Below are 21559 nucleotides of genomic sequence, written 5' to 3' on the forward strand. Positions count from 1 at the left end.
ACCTAGGTGAAAAAGACAATACAATTATTGTAAACCCCATTCTAATTTACGACCGAATTAGGAATTGAAAGGGTAAGTAACCTACCCCTTTGCCGGTAAATAGGCATTCTTTTTAAACTCTGCCCCTATCGGTAAAACTGCCATGGCGGTTTTTCTGTGAAGCTTCTCTGTAGAAGTCTGGAGCTTTGTGGGGTCTATGTTGCCATGGACCCCTGAGCTGTGGCCAGGACAAGGCAACACAGGTGGGGGTGGCCACAGAGCCCTGTACTTCTTTGTAGAGGCTTTGGGCAAAAACCACCAAAGGGGGTTTGCCTATGGGACTGTGGGGGGAGGGAAGCCTAGCGATACTAGGGTATCTGTAAATATTAGAATCCCATTATAGATGCATTCACACGTTTAGTTTAGGATTTTTTGGGTCCATTCAGATGTTCTTTAAAGAGGATCTGTACTAACAAAAAATGCCCCTGGGTATTCACCTTGGGAGGGGGAAGCCTCTGGATCCTATCGAGGCTTCCCCCGTCCTCCTTCGTCCCACGGTGGTCTCGCTGCAGGTCCAGGAACGGCAGTCATGTAAATACCTTCCTGGCTCCAGCGCAGTAGCGGCTCTCGGCTCCAAAATAGGAGGAAATAGCCAATCCCAGTCGGGTCCGCTCTACTGTGCAGCAGAGTAGGCCCGACCGGGATCGGCTATTTCCGTTTTTTTCCAAGCCGAAAGCCGCAACAGCGCCCCCTGCTGGAACAGGAAAAGGTAAATATTGCACAGCCTGACAAATTGTCGGCTGTGCATTCAGTGGGCTGCAGCGAGACCACCATGGAACGGAGGAGGACGGGGAGGCCTCGATAGGATCCAGAGGCCTCCCACTCCCGAGGTGAGTACCACCCAGGGGCATTCTTTTTTTTTGTACAGAGTTTCTTTAAAGCAAACCTGTGAGGTTTGCTACAGGCAATTACGAATACTTACCTTGGGGGGCGGAAGCCTCTGGATCCTGGAGAGGGTCCCCCTGTCCTCCTCCACTGGAACAATCCAGAGCTGGGACCCTAGAAGCCTAGCCAGGCTGCACCTGCGCAGTAGCACAGACTAGAGTTGGGCCGAACGGTTCGCCTGCGAACGGTTCCATGCGAACTTCAGTGGTTCGCGTTCGCGTCCCGCAGGCGAACCTTTGCGGAAGTTCGGTTCGCCCCATAATGCACATGGAGGGTCAACTTTGACCCTCTACATCACAGTCAGCAGGCCCAGTGTAGCCAATTAGGCTACACTAGCCCCTGGAGCCCCACCCCCCCTTATATAAGGCAGGCAGCGGCGGCCATTACGGCCACTCGTGTGCCTGCATTAGTCAGAGTAGGGCGAGCTGCTGCAGACTGTCTCTCAGGGAAAGATTAGTTAGGCTTAGCTTGTTCCTGTCTGGCTGCATACCTGTTCTGTGAACCCACCACTGCATACCTGTGCTGTGAACCCACCACTGCATACCTGTGCTGTGAACCCACCACTGCTTACCTGTTCTGTTCAGTGGACCCGCCACTGTATACCTGTTCATTGAACCCACCACTGCATACCTGTGCTGTGAACCCACCACTGCATACCTGTGCTGTGAACCCACCACTGCATACCTGTGCTGTGAACCCACCACTGCATACCTGTTCTGTTCAGTGGACCCGCCACTGCATACCTGTTCTGTTTAGTGAACCCGCCACTGCATACCTGTTCTGTTCAGTGGACCCACCGCATCAGTGTGCATACCTGTGCAGTTAAGTGAACCCGCCACTGCATACCTGTTCTGTTCAGTGGACCCGCCACTGCATACCTGTTCTGTTTAGTGAACCCGCCACTGCATACCTGTTCTGTTCAGTGAACCCACCGCATCAGTGCGCATACCTGTGCAGTTAAGTGAACCCGCCACTGCATACCTGTTCTGTTCAGTGAACCGCCACTGTATACCTGTTCTGTTTAGTGAACCCGCCACTGCATACCTGTTCTGTTCAGTGGACCCGCCACTGCATACCTGTTCTGTTCAGTGAACCCACCGCATCAGTGCGCATACCTGTGCAGTTAAGTGAACCCGCCACTGCATACCTGTTCTGTTCAGTGGACCCGCCACTGCATACCTGTTCTGTTTAGTGAACCGCCACTGTATACCTGTTCTGTTTAGTGAACCCGCCACTGCATACCTGTTCTGTTCAGTGGACCCACCGCATCAGTGCGCATACCTGTGCAGTTAAGTGAACCCGCCACTGCATACCTGTTCTGTTCAGTGGACCCGCCACTGCATACCTGTTCTGTTTAGTGAACCGCCACTGTATACCTGTTCTGTTTAGTGAACCCGCCACTGCATACCTGTTCTGTTCAGTGGACCCGCCACTGTGTATACCTGTTCATTGAACCCACCACTGCATACCTGTGCTGTGAACCCACCACTGCATACCTGTGCTGTGAACCCACCATTGCATACCTGTGCTGTGAACCCACCACTGCATACCTGTTCTGTTCAGTGGACCCGCCACTGCATACCTGTTCTGTTTAGTGAACCGCCACTGTATACCTGTTCTGTTTAGTGAACCCGCCACTGCATACCTGTTCTGTTCAGTGGACCCACCGCATCAGTGCGCATACCTGTGCAGTTAGGTGAACCCGCCACTGCATACCTGTTCTGTTCAGTGGACCCGCCACTGCATACCTGTTCTGTTTAGTGAACCCGCCACTGCATACCTGTTCTGTTCAGTGGACCCACCGCATCAGTGCGCATACCTGTGCAGTTAAGTGAACCCGCCACTGCATACCTGTTCTGTTCAGTGGACCCGCCACTGCATACCTGTTCTGTTTAGTGAACCGCCACTGTATACCTGTTCTGTTTAGTGAACCCGCCACTGCATACCTGTTCTGTTCAGTGGACCCACCGCATCAGTGCGCATACCTGTGCAGTTAAGTGAACCCGCCACTGCATACCTGTTCTGTTCAGTGGACCCGCCACTGCATACCTGTTCTGTTTAGTGAACCCGCCACTGCATACCTGTTCTGTTCAGTGGACCCGCCACTGCATACCTGTTCTGTTTAGTGAACCGCCACTGTATACCTGTTCTGTTTAGTGAACCCGCCACTGCATACCTGTTCTGTTCAGTGGACCCGCCACTGCATACCTGTTCTGTGAACCCGCCACTGTATACCTGTTCTGTTCAGTGAACCCACCGCATCAGTGCGCATACCTGTGCAGTTAAGTGAACCCACCTACCTACGTGAGTGCACGCAGTGTGATATACCACTCCGTGCATACCCGATATGGACAAAACAGGTAGAGGAAGAGGTAGTGGCAGAGCCAGAGGAAGGCCACCCGGCAGGTCTGCGCGAGGTCGTGTAAATGTAATTTCGTGTGGACCTGGCCCACAGTACAGTGCTCGGAAGAAGGCACGTCCCATCACCTCCCAAGATTGTCAGGACGTGGTTGAGTATTTAGCGACACAGAACACCTCATCTTGCTCAGCCACCAGTGCTACTACTAGCACCACTTCCGCTGCATTTGACACTTCGCAAGAATTATTTAGTGGTGAAATCACTGATGCACAGCCATTGTTGTTACAGCCAGATGAATTTTCACCAGCTCATATGTCTGAGTTACGCGGCAACATTATGGATGTAACGTGTAAGGAGGATGAAGGACCTACTGATGTTGGTGCATGTTTGGATTTGTCTGAGGCAAGCGAAGCTGGGCAGGATGATTACGATGATGACGATGATAGGGATCCTCTGTATGTACCCAATAGAGGAGATGAAGAGGGGGACAGTTCAGAGGGGGAGTCAGAGAGTAGGAGGAGGAGAGAAGTTGCTGAAAGAAGCTGGGGCAGCTCTTCGTCAGAAACAGCTGGTGGCAGTGTCCGGCACCATGTATTGCCACCTATGTACAGCCAGCCAACTTGCCCTTCAGCATCAGCTGCTGAGGTCCCCATAGTGCCCACATCCCAGGGTGGCTCAGCGGTGTGGAAATTTTTTAATGTGTGTGCCTCAGATCGGACCAAAGCCATCTGTTCGCTCTGCCAACAAAAATTGAGCCGTGGAAAGGCCAACACTCACGTAGGGACAAGTGCCTTACGAAGGCACCTGGAGAAAAGGCACAAACAGCAATGGGATGGCCACCTGAGCAAAAGCAGCAGCAGCACACAAAAGCAAAGCCACCCTCCTTCTCCTCTTCCTCCTCCATCAGGTGCATTATCTGCTTCTGCCGCTTTCTCCCTTCCACCTTCACAGGCACCCTCCTCCACTCCGCCTCTGCCCTTGAGCGGTTCCTGCTCCTCTGCCCACAGCAGCAGTCAGGTGTCCGTGAAGGAAATGTTTGAGCGGAAGAAGCCAATTTCGGCCAGTCACCCCCTTGCCCGGCGTCTGACAGCTGGCGTGGCTGAACTGTTAGCTCGGCAGCTGTTACCATACCGGCTGGTGGACTCTGAGGCCTTCCGTAAATTTGTGGCCATCGGAACACCGCAGTGGAAGATGCCAGGCCGCACTTATTTTTCGAGAAAGGCCATACCCCAACTGCACCGTGAAGTTGAGAGGCAAGTGGTGTCATCTCTTGCGAAGAGCGTTGGGTCAAGGGTACACCTGACCACGGATGCCTGGTCTGCCAAGCACGGGCAGGGCCGCTACATTACCTACACAGCCCATTGGGTGAACCTGGTGGTGAACGATGGCAAGCAGGGCGCAGCGGACCAAATTGTGACACCTCCACGGCTTGCAGGCAGGCCTCCTGCCACCTCCTCTCCTCCTGCTACATGCTCTTCGCTGTCCTCCTCCTCCTTGGCTGAGTGGCAGTTCTCCTCTCCAGCTACACAGCCCCAGCTCCGCAGGGCCTATGCTGCATGCCAGGTACGACGGTGTCACGCCATCTTAGACATGGCTTGTCTCAAAGCGGAGAGTCACACTGGAGCAGCTCTCCTGGCTGCTCTTAAGAAACAGGTGGATGAGTGGCTGACCCCGCACCACCTGGAGATAGGCAACGTGGTGTGCGACAACGGCAGCAATCTGCTTGCCGCTTTGCATATGGGGAAGCTGACACACATACCCTGCATGGCACATGTCATGAATCTAGTGGTTCAAAGATTTGTGGCAAAGTACCCTGGCTTAGCGAATGTCCTGAAGCAGGCCAGGAAGTTCTGTGGGCATTTGAGGCGGTCTTACACAGCCATGGCACGCTTTGCGGAAATTCAGCGCAAAAACAACATGCCGGTGAGACGCCTCATTTGCGATAGCCCGACTCGCTGGAACTCGACCCTGCTCATGTTCTCCCGCCTGCTAGAACAGAAGAAAGCCGTGACCCACTACCTCTACAACTACAGTAGAATGAAACAGTCTGGGAAGATGGGGATGTTCTGGCCCGACAACTGGACACTGAAGGAGAATGCATGCAGGCTCATGCGGCCGTTTGAGGAGGTGACCAACCTGGTGAGCCGCAGTGAGGGCACCATCAGCGACTTAATTCCCTACGCTTACTTCTTGGAGCGTGCTGTGCGTAGAGTGGCGGATGAAGCTGTGAATGAGCGTGACCAGGAACCGTTACGGCAGGAACAGGCATGGGACCAATTTTCATCAGACCCAGCTGTTTCCTCAACACCTGCGGCAGCACAGAGGGGGGAGGAGGAGGAAGAAGAGAAGTCGTGTGCAGAAGACGAATCAGACTCAGAGGATGATGAGCAAGGTGTTTCTTTGGGGGAGGAGGAGGAGGAGGGGACAGCGGCAGGAGAACAACCTCAGCAGGCATCGCAAGGGGCTTGTGCTGCTCAACCTTCCCGTGGTATTGTTCGCGGCTGGGGGGAGGAGGTTGACTTACCTGACGTCACTGAGGAAGAGCAAGAGGAGATGGAGGGTACTGGATCCGACTTTGTGCAGATGTCGTCTTTTATGCTGTCCTGCCTGTTGAGGGACCCCCGTATAAAAAACCTCAAGGGGAATGAGCTGTACTGGGTGGCCACACTACTAGACCCTCGGTACAGGCACAAAGTGGCGGACCTGTTACCAACTCACCGGAAGGTGGAAAGGATGCAGCACATGCAGAACCAGCTGTCAACTATGCTTTACAATGCCTTTAAGGGTGATGTGACGGCACAACGCCAGCAAGGTACCACTGCCACTAATCCTCCTCCCGTGTCCACGCAGTCAAAGACAGGACGCTCCAGCGATCTCATGGTGATGTCGGACATGCGGACGTTCTTTAGTCCAACGCCTCGCCGTAGCCCTTCCGGATCCACCCTCCACCAACGCCTGGAACGGCAGGTAGCCGACTACCTGGCCTTAAGTGTGGATGTAGACACTGCTGTGAACAGCGATGAGGAACCCTTGAACTACTGGGTGCGCAGGCTTGACCTGTGGCCAGAGCTGTCCCAATTTGCCATCCAACTTCTCTCCTGCCCTGCCGCAAGCGTCCTCTCAGAAAGGACCTTCAGCGCAGCTGGAGGCATTGTCACAGAGAAGAGAAGTCGCCTAAGTCACAAAAGTGTTAAGTACCTCACCTTTATCAAAATGAATGAGGCATGGATCCCGGAGGGCTGCTGCCCGCCCCAAGACTAAGTCAGTCCCCGCACATACAGCATCTCTGCCTGCACGCTGTGTGACTGGCTGCCTGGCCTGCCCCAAGAAGACTAAGTCGCTCCCAGTCCCTCCACACAGCATGTCTGCCTGCAGGCCGCTTGACTACCTTCTCCGCCACCACCAACAGGGTCCGGGACTCCAGGCGGATTGCTGAATTTTTTAGGCCGCTGCTAGCAGCGGCCGCTGTAATAATTTTTCGGGTGCGTGTACATGACTGCCTAATTTTTCTGGCTGCACTGCGGGCAGCTGCAACAACAAAAGAAAAGGCATGTACATGCGCCCATTCCCCTTCGTGATCATTACCTTGCCGTGGTGAAGGGGCTTGCGTATCACAATGGAGCAATGACCGGCGCCTAGATGAGTGTCTCGGGGGGCACACCCACGATAATAAGGTCGTTGCCTCATTGTGGTCAGACCAAATTTGATCAGCTGGAAAGTCACTGTTCTGTCATTCAGCTACATCAGCCAGGTGACCATATGGGCTGTAAAGCCACCAAAACCTGCACTCTCGCCATGGTGCGCACCAGTAAAGCACGGCCGTCACTACACAAACAGCTGTTTGCGGTGCGTTACACGATGAGTTTGGTGTGTCAGTGTGAAGCAGTACCTTAATTACACTACCTGATTGATGTATACACATGCAAGATGTTTGAAAGCACTTTAGGCCTGTCATTTAGCATTCAATGTGATTTCTGCCCTTAAAACGCTGCTTTGCGTCAAATCCAGATTTTTCCCGGGGAATTTTGGCATGTATCCCACTCCGCCATCCCCCCCTCCAGGTGTTAGACCCCTTGAAACATCTTTTCCATCACTTTTGTGGCCAGCATAATTATTTTTTTTTTTCAAAGTTCACATCCCCATTGAAGTCTATTGCGGTTCGCGAACTTTAACGCGAACCGAACCTTTCGCGAAAAGTTCGCGAACCCGGTTCGCGAACCGAAAATCGGAGGTTCGGCCCAACACTAGCACAGACCCCGCTCAGGGCTCCAGCTGAAAAATGCAAGCCGATCGGGTCCGTGCTACTAAGAAGGTGCGAGCTTGTCGACAATCGCCTTTTCAGGGGTCTCAGCACTGGTATGTGCAGGTGAAGGAGGACAGATCATGGAGAGGCTCCCCCCTCCCAAGGTGAGTACCCAATAGGGATACTTTTTTTCCCTACATGTACACAGAAACTTTAAGTATATTAATAATTTAAAGTCTTAGCTCAGTTATGCTAATACAATCTATACAGTGTGAAATATATCATAATTTTGGCCTCTTTTTGCTGGTGAATGGAGCTTCGGATCACGGCCTTATAATTACAGTAGGAAATCCAAGCGCAGATCACCACTATTAAAAAAGCTGATTGACTCTTAGGTGCAGCAACACCCTTTGCATCCCTCTGCTACTGATTTTAGCCATCAGCTGCCTCTGCATAAAAACTTGCTTGTTTCTGCCAGCCTGATCAGACTAGCAGCTCTTTTGCCCTCCTGCAATGGAACAGACTTGACCATTGGCAATGCAGACTATACGTGGTAGTGTTTCAGCAGACATTTGTTGGGTGAGTACAGAATGATGCAGCAATGAATTAAAGCGGACACAACCCAAACCAAACATTTTTTTAATTCAAAATATTTAGTTGCACCACTCTGACACATACAAAGATAAATAAACACTCCTTCAAGCCTATGAGCATTTCAGTGCATGCTTTTCACCCTTCTCTTTTCATAACTAGGGTTATACAGGTGGCAGCCATTACTTCTTAGCTTAGTAGGAGGTTTTAGATCATGAGTGTGAAATCTTGTATTTTTAATTTGGGTCCACTTTAAGAACCATCATTCAGCATCAGCAACCATTTATACACATACAAGACGCTTAGGCTGGGTTCCCCTTTCCAGGACACGGGGTGCACAATGGGAGCAGATACACTGTGCTCCATCGCGTGTCCGTTGACATGTTTCCACTACCCATGATTGTGTATTTGTTCCACTGTCGCTACTGTGTCTCCGCCGGCGTTCTGGTTGCTTGGCTCCACTGCAAGGGCACTAGGCCAATATATAGACTGGAGTCTTGACAAAAGCAGGCTCTCATTGGATTTCAATGAGAATCCTGCCTAGCAACAAGCAGGATTCTCACTGGTCCACCACTGGTGAACCAATGAGAATCTTCTGTGTTGCTAGGCAGGCTTCTTATTGGTTTTTACAATCCAATGGGAGCGTGCTTCCGCCAGAGACTCTGATCTATATAAAGGCAGCTTGCCCCCTACCGTGAAGCAGAGCATTATCGCAGGTGCGGCTAAGGATGAGAGATGACAGAAGGCACAGACGACAGGTGAGTAGGCGACCAGCCTCTTTAAGGGAAGGTGTGGGCAGTAAGAAAAAAAAAGCCCCTGGAACCAAGTGTGTGCGGAGCCTTTAATACAGGATCCATGAACATGTCAGTTTCTCCGATATGGAAACCGTCAGGTTTGTTTTGCTAGTGGGAACAGGGCCTACACCCATCCAGACAGATCCAGCTATCAGCAGACAGCAGAGGCAGGCCACAGTTTCAGAGCTAATAGCTGAATGGATCAACACTGGCAAATGATGGCAACCATAATTAAATGTCCATGGTTACCATTACATAGGATATCAATAAATAAGCCAAATGTTCCAATTACTATCTCTCCTATGAATGCAGTTGTCAGTCCCCTCATCCTTATGACTCTGGACAGTATTGCTTAAAGTGGGATAAAACTCTGACATAACATTCAATAAAAATGATTTTTCCTACTTTTTATTACCCATACAGTTATCATTTTTGCTTCTGTGCTCAAGTAATATTGTCTGTTTATCTGCTCTGAAAGCTGCCATTGCATCTTATTGCAGAGCTGCTGTATTTGTATACACCTCTTGATATGGCCAGAAGCTTTCCAATGAAGAACACAGTGCTGTGTTTAACTGTTTGAACACTGTTCTGCTATAATTTTTTAGTGGTAGTAGACTTTATACTGTAAATAATCTTTTAGAACAAAGAGGAAATTCTGAGTTTCATATCCCTTTAACTACACCAAATGCTGCAAGTCTCTTGATGTACAGTATATAGCCAGCACTATGGAAATCAGGGTTATAAATACCCAAACCCTCCATTTTCAGTCGAAAACACTGAGCTGCATATTAGAGATCCTTTTTTTACCGCTCCTGAAGTGTTCTGCAATAAGCACATGCTGTAACTTGCCTGTGTGATGAATGCAACTCTGCCTAAATGACCCTTTTATTATAGCTAGTCAGTTTTATTTGCAATGATACAGTTCTATTTCCATTACTGTGGGAAAAATAAAGCCCTTAAAGGAAAGGTAGTGGCATATTTTAAAGTGAATGGAGAGATAACATTGAAACCCTGACACCAGCTGTAAACCTGTTACTGGAATTTGTGACATTACATTCGAAGGACAAAACCAATGAAGTACTGATTTTCTATAATGTTTCCCTGGTAATGGAATGCGCACACAACTAACTGGCAGCTTGTTTTGCCAATTCTATTTGCATGTAGAATGAGCACCATGAAGATGAGTACTGGTTTTTTTTTTACGTTTAAAGCTTTATTGATGAGATAAAAAAAAAAATTCACAGACATTCGAATGCTTCTGACATAAAAAACACATATAAAAAGATCAAAACAGTTGAACAAAAACATCAAATACTAGTAAGCACTATATCATGGGGTCTCAAAAAGTCTAACAAATTAGGAAGTCAACCCTAATTCTGGGTACACACGATGCATTTTTTTCAGTAGATTTTCCCTCCTATGAATTTCCAAATCGATTTTCCAATCGATTCCCGATTCGATTTGGTTATCTTTTCTTATCCATTTCCATTCACTTCTATGAGAAAACGATCAGAAAAACGATCGAAAATCGGACATGTCGGAAATTATCTATCGAACCATCTATCTAACACAAAATTGTATGGTGTGTACCTAGCGTAAGACTATAAGTCCACGTTAACGAATGATGCACATGTCATAAGAATAATGGGTATAACAAAGGTAACTACTGTTATGGCAGCTTTATAAACAGGTATTTATAAAGCCCGGAGTGAATTATCGACACATGCTTTACATAAGGAAAAAAAGACAATCACTACTGTATTTACACTGAGCCTTTGGCTACGATTAAATAGAGATAAGAAACATGTATGACATCTGTCTATAGTGAGTGTAAAGCATTAAATAGAAGCTTGTTAAGAGAATTAATAGTGGAATTAATACTGAATTGATACTGTTTCTAAAATATTTTATAAAGAAACACATTTTGTAAAATATTTTCAGGCCTGTTTTATGCACGCCTGTACAACATTTGTGCACACTAATGTTGCCCAAACAATACAGCAACGGTCGTTAATGGCAACATACACCGAGCGCGTGCACAAACCTTTAGGGTCCCTTCACAGTCTGCCTGTTGCTGTGTTTTAACGCATTAGAACCACAAAGCAACGGTGGTTAATGGCAAGATGCACTGAGCGTGTGGACAAACCTTTAGGGTGCCTATGTAGTATGCCTGTTGTGCTGCATTGTAACGCGTTATAACCACACAGCAACGGTCCGATTCATATCATCGCTTAGGCCCGGTTCACATTAGCGTTCGCTATCTGGATTTTCCGGATCTGATCCGGACCACATACTGTACAAACGGAACGTACGTTCCGCATAGCAATGTAAAGTCTATGCGGACGTTCACACGTGTCTGTTCCGTACAGTACGGAGCCGGATCGAATCCGGACTCTTTTCCAACATGCGCTATTTTGAGCCGGACCTGAGCCTGACAGCACCATCAGAAACACAGAAACCAATGGGGAACGGAAGGCACAGAACACACTGCCTACAAAAACCTGACGTTCTACCCCACTTCCTATGCGTATCCAAGCGGCCATTTCGGATGGGGACACATGGGCCAAGCATGTCTGGAGTGGAGCAGCAGTGACAGACATGCTGGAGCTGTTTGGCAGATTGTCGGAGGTGGAGGTGAGGCCTACAGCGGAGGAACCTGATTCTGCACGTGCACCAGGTGCACCTTCTGCGGACCCCAACATTTTTTTTTTCAAATTTCGCTATTTTTTGCCCAGGGATCCGGATGGCAGCCTGATACAAACGGACCGGATCCGGATCGGAACCGTACGGTTCTGATCAGGATCAGGTCAGGATCCGATCAGGATCCGGTCCGTTTATTTGCCAAAACGCAAGTGTGAACGGGGCCTTAGGCTCCCTGATGCATCAGGTTCCATCCTAACAACGTGAGCCAAGCTATGTGGTGCCAGACAGCACGCACGTCACGCCTGCATTCTGGCTGCCATCGGGGTACCATGCATTGCGACGCACATTTTGCTGTGAGAGGCCAGTTTTAAAATGCGTTGCGATGTGCTGCTCGTACAAAGCAATGCATTCAGTTAGCCTAGCCTTAAAGGGGAACTGAAGAGAGAGATATATGGAGGCTGTCATGTTTATTTCCTTTTAGACAATACCAGTTGCCTGGCAGCCCTGCTGATTCTCTGCCTCTAATACTATTAGCCATAGCCCCTGAACAAGCATGCAGCAGATCAGGTGTTTCAGTGGTTCAGACTTATAAGTCTGATCTGACAAGACTAGCTGCATGCTTGTTTCTGGTTTTAATCAGATACTACTGCAGAGAAATAGACCAGCAGGGCTGCCAGGCAACTGGTATTGATTAAAAGGAAATAAACATGACAGCCTTTATATACCTCTCTCTTCAGTTCCCCTTTAACCTCTAACTTTGGGAAGGACCATTCCTATGGTCATTCATGTCTGGGGTAAGGAACAGATTGTGACCAATAGCTGTATAGCTTTGCCTGATGAGACTCCACATCCTTCTACGGTACAAGAGAAAGAGAGAGGTTGCCGGGTGATTCTGAGGGGGGAGAGGTCACTATGGGGGATGCTAAAGGGGGGGGGGGGTTAAGGTAGAGGGGTGAGGGGAGGTCACTGGTACTTACTGCTAGGAGTGGGGAGAGGTCACTGGGTGCTTCTGGGGCGAGATGTAACTGCTGGGGGGGGGCAGATTACAAGGTGCATATGAGAGGGAGAGGTCAATGTGGAGGATGCTGGGGGTGGAGAAAGTTCACTGGGGGCAGTGGAAATCTGTCACTGGCTGCTGCTGTGGGGGATGGGGGGCAGAAAGAGTAAGGTTACCAGATGCTTCTGAGAGGGGTGAAGTCACTGTGGGGACTACAGGGTCACTGAGTGCTCCTGGGGCAGGGGTAAAATGTGTCTAGGTGCTGCTGAAGGGTGCAGATGGAGCGAGGTTACCCGGTGCTTCCAAGAGGGGAGAAGTGGCAGTGGGGGATACAGTGGCAATGAGAGGGTGCTGGGGCTGGGGGAGTGAGAGGTCAAAGGTACTGCTGTGGGTAGGGGTGAGTCACTGAGTGCTACTGGGGCAGGGGGAAGATGTCACTGAGTGCTGCTGGGTAGGAGGGGAAGCAGAGAGGGCTACTGGGAGCATCTGAGGTGGGAGAGGTCACTGTAGGGGCTGCTTGGGCTTAATAGTGTGTGTGTGTGTGTGTGTGTGTGTGTGTGTGTGTGTGTGTGTGTGTGTGTGTGTGTGTGTGTGTGTGTGTGTGTGTGTGTGTGTGTGTGTGTGTGTGCGTGCGTGCGTGCGTGCGTGCGTGCGTGCGTGCGTGCGTGCGTGCGTGCGTGCGTGCGTGCGTGCGTGCGTGCGTGCGTGCGTGCGTGTAGGGTCCATGGTCCATGTGAATGTAGGGGCTGCTAGGGGTGAAGAGGGGTCAATGTAGGTGTTGCTGGGGGTGGGGAGAAGTCACTTGTTGCCAGGGAGACAACCTCTTACACATACACAGCCTTTCCACTCTATTCCGAAGTGCCCGGGGCTTTCATCGGGTAGAAGGCGGGGCTTTCGTCGTGTAAGAGGCGGGGCTTCATGGAGCGGGGCTTTGGTCGGGTAAGAGGCGGGGCTTCACGGGGCGGGCCTTTCGTCGGGTAGGAGGCGTGGATTCCCGTGGTCGTGTCACACTATCCTTCTCCAGCCAGGTGGTATCATGCATCCAGTAAATGTACGTGTATCATGTAAAGCAAAGTACCCTCCCGCATGTCCACTCCTGTCTTCTGCACGGTAGGACTCAAGTTGTGTGTGAAGCTGGCAGCACGGGTGCGTGGCCGGAAGTTCCTTCTGCTGCAGGTGGGGGGGCGGGCGCACCGCGGGGACAGCGCTTGGAGGAGCACAGCAGGAAGTAGTATGTGGCTGTGCATGTTTCTAGCCGGTTATTCGACGCGTAGGCACTAGGCAGAAATGATGGTGGAGCAGTTCAGCGCCCCCTGCTGTTGGCCTCGTGTCTGGTAGTTGCATGAGAAAGGCAAGTGCAACGTGTTTCCAAGGCCACGCCTCTTCTAAGCCTAACTTCTCTGCCAAGTAACTGCCAAACGTTCCTGCCACAAACCTGCTCCTATTGCCAGAGACTGCTGCTTGCTAACCCAGCCATGGCTGCTGTATACCAGGTGGCTTCTCTCTATGTTGGTGACCTGCATACAGATGTGACAGAAGCCATGCTTTATGAAAAGTTCTGTCCATTCGGCCCAGTCATCTCCATCCGAGTTTCTCGAGATGTCGCCACTCGGAGATCCCTTGGCTATGCATATATCAATTTCCAGCAGACCGGTGTTGCTGAGAGGGCCATGGAAACTATGAATTTCGAGGTCATTAATGGTAGACCCATCCGGATCATGTGGTGTCAGAGAGATCCAGGACTAAGAAAATCCGGTTTAGGAAATGTCTTCATCAAAAATCTGGACGAGTCGATCAACAGCAAACTATTGAATGACACCTTCTCCTCGTTTGGCAACATTTTGTCTTGCAAGGTTGCCTATGATGACCATGGATCGAAAGGTTATGGGTTCATCCACTTTGAGACTCAGGAAGCAGCTAACAAAGCCATACAGTCCTTGAATGGCATGATCCTGAATGAACGCAGAGTATTTGTTGGTCATTTTAAGACCCGAAAAGAAAGAGAACTAGAGAATGCAGCAAAAGTCACCGGATTTACAAATGTGTATATCAAAAACTTTGGAGAAGACATGGACGATAACAGGCTTAAGGAGATATTTTCTGCTTACGGGACCACATTGAGTGTTAGAGTCATGGTGGATGCTGATGGCCGCTCCCGCGGATTTGGCTTTGTCAACTTCGAAAAGCATGAAGATGCCCAGAAAGCAGTAACAGATCTAAATGGTAAGGAGATGAATGGATGTATTGTCTATGTTGGAAGGGCCAAAAAGAAGGCAGAGCGTCAAAATGAGCTAAGACTGAAGTATGAATTGTTCAAGCAGGAGCTGCGCGCTAAGTTTCATGGTGTGAACTTATATGTGAAGAACCTGAATGATAGCATGGATGACGAGATACTCAGAAAAGAGTTTCAAAAATTTGGCACCATTACAAGTGCAAAAGTAATGAAAGAGTCAGGACACAGCAAAGGTTATGGTTTTGTCTGTTTTTTAACTCCAGAAGAGGCCACAAAAGCTATAACTGAGATGAATGGAAGGATAATTCGCCGAAAGCCCCTGTACGTAGCACTAGCTCAAAGGAAGGAGGACAGGAATCGAATGCTCGCTAAATGTTATATGCAGAGATCAAGAGTGATAAGGCCTGTGTTATCTTGTCCAGTGACTGACTCGCTTCAACAGCCCGCAAACTATTTTCCTGTCATGCCTCAGCCGTCAAACAGAGCCCTTTTCAACCCAGGCCCCATAGCACCTGTCCGTCCAACAGCTCACTGGTCATTGCAGCAGTCCAATCCTGCATACTGCCAGCCCCAGAGAGCATCAGTGTGGACAGTTCCTACCAGGTGTCCTATACCTAAGATGAATGCAATGAAAACCTTCCCCCAGCCAGGGAGGGTTTCTCCACAGAGTCAAAGAGTGGTTGTATTCGACACCCATACACTTGGTACTCAGCCCCAGATGAACCAAGCTGTCATGCACTCCATGTCACAATGCAAGTGTCCAACAGCAGAGCCGGGACAAGGTCCTCCAGCACCCAAGGCTGAGACACCAAAGTGCGCCCCTCCATCCCTCCCACCCCAGCGTCTCACACTGATTGCTATTAGACTAAGAGGCGCCACAGGGCCCACAACACCTTAATCTCTAGCTATCTGGCTTGTAGTCACTTCCATGTATCTCCTTTTCTTATTTCTTTCTGCTTCAAACACAATTAGGAATGACAGCTGCGCCCTGAGGCTGGAGCCTCTCCAGCCTATGCCTCGGCCCGGCCCTGTCCAACAGTATTGAATGTCCAGCTAGCAGAAGTGAGTCCACAGGTCCAACAAGTGGCAGAACCTGCAGTACACATCCAAAGTGGAGAGGCGCAAACAGCTGGCATTCTAACAGTTCGTCCACAGCAGGACCAGAAGCAGATACTTGGTGAACAGATGTATCCTCTCATACAGAATATGAATGCAGCTCTTGCTAGAAAGATTACTGGTATGTTGTTGGAGCTGGATAATTCAGAAATACTACAAATGCTGGACTCTCCAGAACATCTTCACTCAAAGGTTGAAGAAGCAGTTGCTGCCTTACAAGACCACCAAGCTGTGGAAAGTGTGGCTGATCCACAAATGTGATGTGAGGTTCTCCAGATCAGTGGTGTCATCTGCCACTTGCTACTCTTCATTCCAATGCCTTTTCTTATTTTTTTTATTTATTTATTTTTTAGACTGTTTCTACCAAATCTTTATAGATTGCTCCCCCCCCCCCCCTTCCTTCCTAAAGGTGGGTACACACATCAGATAAATGTCTTTGGAAACTGAAAGATCACAGACCAATTTTACCCCCTTCCATGTAGTATGAGAGCCATACCTACACAGTCTATTCTATGGAGCTGAACTCCCCATCAGAAAACATCTTTGCAAGATGCTGCACACAAAGATGCTGTACACATTCAAAAGATCAGTATCTGCAAAAGATCAGTTCCTGCAAAAGATCCGTTCCTGCAAAATGCATTCATAGTCTATGATATCTGCAGATCCTCATACACACCTTGTTTAACAGACATTCATTTGCAGATCTGATCCACCAGGATAGATCTGCAGATGATTGTCAGATCTGCAGATGTCTGTTAAACAAGGTGTGTATGAGGATCTGCAGATATCATAGACTATAAATGCATTGTGCGGGAACGGATCTTTTGCAGGAACAGATCTTTGGCAGATACTGATCTTTTGAATGTGTACAGCATCTTTGTGCACAGCATCTTGCAAAGATTTCTGTCTGATGGGGAGTTCAGCTCCATAGAATAGACTGTGTAGAGTATGGCTCTCATACTACATGGAAGGGGTAAAATTGGTCTGTGATCTTTCATTTTTCAAAGACTTTTATCTGATGTGTGTACCCACATTTAGTTATTTCTTCTTTTTTCATGTACTTTATCTTTTCACTGTGACCCTATATGTTTTTTTATAAAGCCTTTAAAAAGAAAAAAGTGACCTCAGAAGTATGACTGTATAGATATTTTAAGAGAGCTAGCCACACATTATACTATGTTAAGGCCTCTTTCACAGTGCAACGTTAAAGTTTTATAACGCAGACTAACGCACAGCAATACAAAGTCTGTTCGACATTCACAGTACACACGTTGCATTGTGTGTAACGTGTAGCAATATTTAGAAAGTGCTGCATGCTGTACGTTTAGCAATACGTTTGCTGCGTTATGTGTGTTGCACATGCTCAGTAAGGTTTTTTTTTTTAAATGTAACGCATGTACCATTTTCGTTCCATCACTGTGCAACGAAAACGGTGCACCAAACGAAGGGCTAAAGAATGTACTATAACGTCCAAGTTATAGTCTTTCAATGCGTTGCATTAGCGCCACGTTATGCGACCTTAACGTCGCATCAAACGCAACGTCCCACTGTGAAAGAGGCCTAAGGCCCCGTTCACACTTCACGCGTTTCCAGCCGCGTTTTGGAAACGCGTGCAGGTGGCCGACACGCACGACATCAGACATTGCATAGAGTGCAATGTCTGATGTTCACACTGCATGCGTTCCGGACCTGTGCGGTCCAGGAACGCATGCTGCACGCATTTTTTATAAAAACGCATGGCTGTCCCATTCACTTTTCAGTGATGGGATCAGCCACGCAACGCATACGAACGCGGATGGCGTGCGTTCGTGCGCGTTGCGGTCCGCATGCGTTGCGGTCTGCGTTCTGCAGTCTGAACGGGGCCTAAATGTAAATATTTACATTTTTCCCTTGTTTAATTTTGCTTCCTTTAAAGGGATACTGTAGGGAGGTCGGGGGAAAATGAGTTGAACTTACCCAGGGCTTCTAATGGTCCCCCGCAGACGTCCTGTGCCCGCGCAGACACTCACCAATGCTCCAGCCCCGCCTCCGGTTCACTTCTGGAATTTCAGACTTTAAAGTCTAAAAACCATTGCGTCTGCGTTGCTGTGTCCTTGATCTCGCTGATGTCACCAGGAGCATACTGCGCAGGCCAAGTATGGTCTGTGTCTGCGCAGTACACTCCTGGTGGCATCAGCGGGATTGAGGACATGGCAACGCAGGCGCAGTGGTTTTCAGACTTTAAAGTCTAAAATTCCAGAAGTGAACTGGAGGCGGGGCCAGAACATCGGTGAGTGGCTGCGCGGGCACAGGATGTCTGCGGGGGACCGTTAGAAGCCCCGGGTAAGTTCAACTCATTTTCCCCCGACCCCCTACAGTATCCCTTTAAGAATGGCAGTAAGTAATGACAGTAAGGGTCCTTTTCCACTGGCAAATGCTTACACGAGCTTGCAATGTGCGATTAAATGTTCCCTGGAGGCGTTACATTGTAGCACGCAGGAACAATTTATCTACTGTGAATGGTAACATGGAAGTCAATAGACTTTTATGTTACCTTGTTTATTGCACCCTATGGGCTTTATTCACTAAACCGTGATAACTCAAATATCACACCTTATCAAAGATCACACCTTATGAAAAGATATCACACCTTTTGAAAAGATCTCACACCTTATCAAAGTTAACACACCTTATCAGAGTAGCATAGCGAGCGCTTTAAGACTTAAGATGCGTACTCACGGACTAGAAAAGGAAACGACGGGTCCGCCGGACCCTCCCACTGGGCGGTCTTTAACCGACAGTATGCGTGTGTGTACGCATTTTTGGCGGACTGATAAGGCTGTTAACAGAAACAGCCTTATCAGTCCGCCAACAGCGCGTACACACACGCATACTGTCGGCTAAAGACCACCCTGCGGGAGGGTCCGGCAGACCCGTTGCTTCCTTTTGTAGTGCGTGTGTATGCACCTTAAAGAGAAACTCCGACCAAGAATTGAACTTTTTCCCAAATCAGTAGCTGATACCCCCTTTTACATGAGAAATCTATTTATTTTCACAAACAGACCATCAGGGGGCGCTGTATGACTGATATTGTAGTGAAACCCCTCCCACAAATAAATTCTGAGTACGTACTCTTGGCAGTTTCCTGTCTGTGAACCCTGTTGCATTGTGGGAAATAGCTGTTTACAGCTGTTTCCAACTGCCAAAACAGCAAGCAGCAGCTACATCACTTGCCAGCAGTAAAAATGTCACCAAGTGATAAATGTCAGAATATAAATCAGGGATTTAAAATATTTTACAATGGGCAAACACTGACCTAATCATTTATACATAATTATTGTAAAAATTAAGCACTTTTTTATTACATTATTTTCACTGGAGTTCCTCTTTAAGGAGCCCAAAACTTACTAAATCATTCTTCCTGAATGGAATCAAGAACATAAACTTCCACAGTAGATATATGTCACTTAGCTGATGAATTAAAGCAAGGAGACAAATAGATGGGGATTTTCATTCTTTAGCTATGAGAGCCTTTGCCACTTTCAAAAAATTGGACTAATAGCAAGTTCTGATATTAAGAAAGGGAGGAACCAGGGCCACCATGGGTTTGTGGAATGTAGGTTTCAATCACATCTACGGCCAGGCAGTGTTAGTCGGCTCAAAACTGCTGGACAAGAGGACAAAACCACCAACAGTGCAGCTGGTCAATTCAGCCACATCCTCTGTAATATATATTCCAAAAGCCAGTAGGCCTTACAGAAGGGATGAGTACTATACAAGGGCACTCCTTTTTCTTGGAAACACAATAGTATGACCTTCAACCCTCTGACTTTTTCCATTACCTGCAGATTAGACATTTATTGCAGACTGCTTGAGGTGGGACCTGGAGCTTAATCCTGCGTCAATTAAATCTGAGTTCCACTCATACATGCACAGACCTGGTCTAATCTCTGTCATGTATTTAGACATTTGTAAATTTTAGTTTAGTATTGTAAACTGGTCAAGGTATCTCCATTAATGTTCAAATGGCAGAATAGATTGAATTTGGTTTTTTTTCAGGCTGGGTGCACACATAGCTAAAACGCTAGCGTGGCGGGAAACGCTGCATTTTATGCAGCAATGTTAGTCTATGGGACTCAGAAGAAGCTGCGTTTCAATGTGTTTTTACAGTATACGTTTAGCTAACACTGGTAGTGTTGCATAATATGCAGGCTGGCTGCCAAAACGCACATAATGAAAGTATCGTAACGCATATGCATTGCGTTTTGCATGCTTTTTTATGCGATTTTAATAAAAAATTGAAGATTTCTGATGTGTGTCCACTTCCTGTTGTCTTCCTAGTGATTTGCATAAATTTAAATCAAACAACGCATATGCGGTTTACATTAGCGAACCGCAAATGCATTAAGACGCACGCAAAATGAATGAGCATGCATCTGTGTAAAGCAAATGCAAACGAAAAACGCAGTCGGAAATTGCAAACGCACCATCCTAAAATGCTACTTTTTCACGCTAGGGGCTTGATTCACAAAGCGGTGCTAACAGTTAGCACGCTGGTGAAAAGCCCTTTATCATGCCTAAACTCAGTTTAGGCATGATAAGTTTAGGTGTGATAAGTTTAGGTGTGATAAGTTTAGGCATGAGGGGCTCGATTCACCAAGCGGTGCTAACCCAGTTATCACGCCTAAAGGACTTTAGGCGTGATGACCTCTTCACCACTGAGTTAGCACCGTTTTTGGCTGCACTTCGCGCGAAGTTATCGCGCGCAAAGTTTTGCGCGCGCACCCGCACAGGCGCGCGCGCAAAGTCCCATAGGGTTTAATGGGCGCATCGCGCGAAGTGAGGGGCGCTTCGCGCGCACGCACGCGGGAGCGCGCGCAAAACTTTACGCGCGGAAACTTCGCGCGAAGCCCTTCTTATCATGCCTAAAGTGACTTTAGGCGTGAAGAGGGCCTTTTCACCACGGTGCTAACACTTTGCACCGCTTGGTAAATCGAGCCCGATAAGTTTAGGTGTGATAAGTTTAGGCATGATAAGTTTAAGCAACAACTGCGTTAGCACCGCAGTGCACAGCTGATCAAAAGTTTTGCGCTAGCAAAGTCTGGTGCACTTCGTATAAAGTTTAATGGCGCTGCTTTGCGTGCGGGACTTTGCACGCTATCTACACTTATCTAAACTTATCATGCCTAAACTTATCACACCTAAACTTATCATGCCTAAACTGGCTTTTCACCAGCATGGTGCAATGGTTATCACGCCTAAAGTCTTTTAGGCATGCTAACTGGGTTAGCACCGCTTTGTGAATCGAGCCCTATGTCTTATGTGAACCCAGCCTGAGGAAAACAGGCGCTGGTTTCCACTAAGCTTAAAGGGAACCTGAAGCGAGTAAAATTATTTAAAATAAACACATTGGGCTTGATTCACAAAGCGGTGCTAACAGTTAGCACCCTGGTGAAAAGCCCTTTATCATGCCTAAACTCAGTTTAGGCATGATAAGTTTAGGTGTGATAAGTTTAGGTGTGATAAGTTTAGGCATGATAAGTTTAGGTGTGATAAGTTTAGGCATGCTAAGTTTAAGCGCCAACTGCGTTAGCACCGCAGTGCACAGCTGATCAAAAGTTTTACGCTAGCAAAGACTGGTGCACTTTGTATAAAGTTTAATGGCGCTGCTTTGCGTGCG

General features: G+C 48.3%; 1 protein-coding gene across 2 annotated transcripts; it reads left to right on the plus strand.

Moving 5' to 3' along the window:
* Positions 1–13765: 13765 nt before the first annotated feature.
* LOC137570524 (embryonic polyadenylate-binding protein B-like) lies at positions 13766–16319 on the plus strand. Of its 2 annotated transcripts, none has more exons than XM_068279216.1 (2): positions 13766–15566; positions 15869–16319. In XM_068279216.1, exons 1-2 carry the CDS (start codon positions 14027–14029, stop codon positions 16159–16161), a joined length of 1833 nt encoding a protein of 610 aa, XP_068135317.1. In that variant the 5' UTR covers positions 13766–14026; the 3' UTR covers positions 16162–16319. The 2 variants fall into 2 exon arrangements, with proteins under 2 accessions (XP_068135317.1, XP_068135316.1); XM_068279215.1 differs by having other exon boundaries at positions 13766–15542; positions 15824–16319.
* The last annotated feature ends 5240 nt before the right edge of the window (positions 16320–21559 follow it).

The sequence above is a fragment of the Hyperolius riggenbachi genome, chromosome 4 (genome assembly GCF_040937935.1).
Source record: "Hyperolius riggenbachi isolate aHypRig1 chromosome 4, aHypRig1.pri, whole genome shotgun sequence".
In the NCBI taxonomy this organism is placed as follows: Eukaryota; Metazoa; Chordata; class Amphibia; order Anura; family Hyperoliidae; genus Hyperolius; species Hyperolius riggenbachi.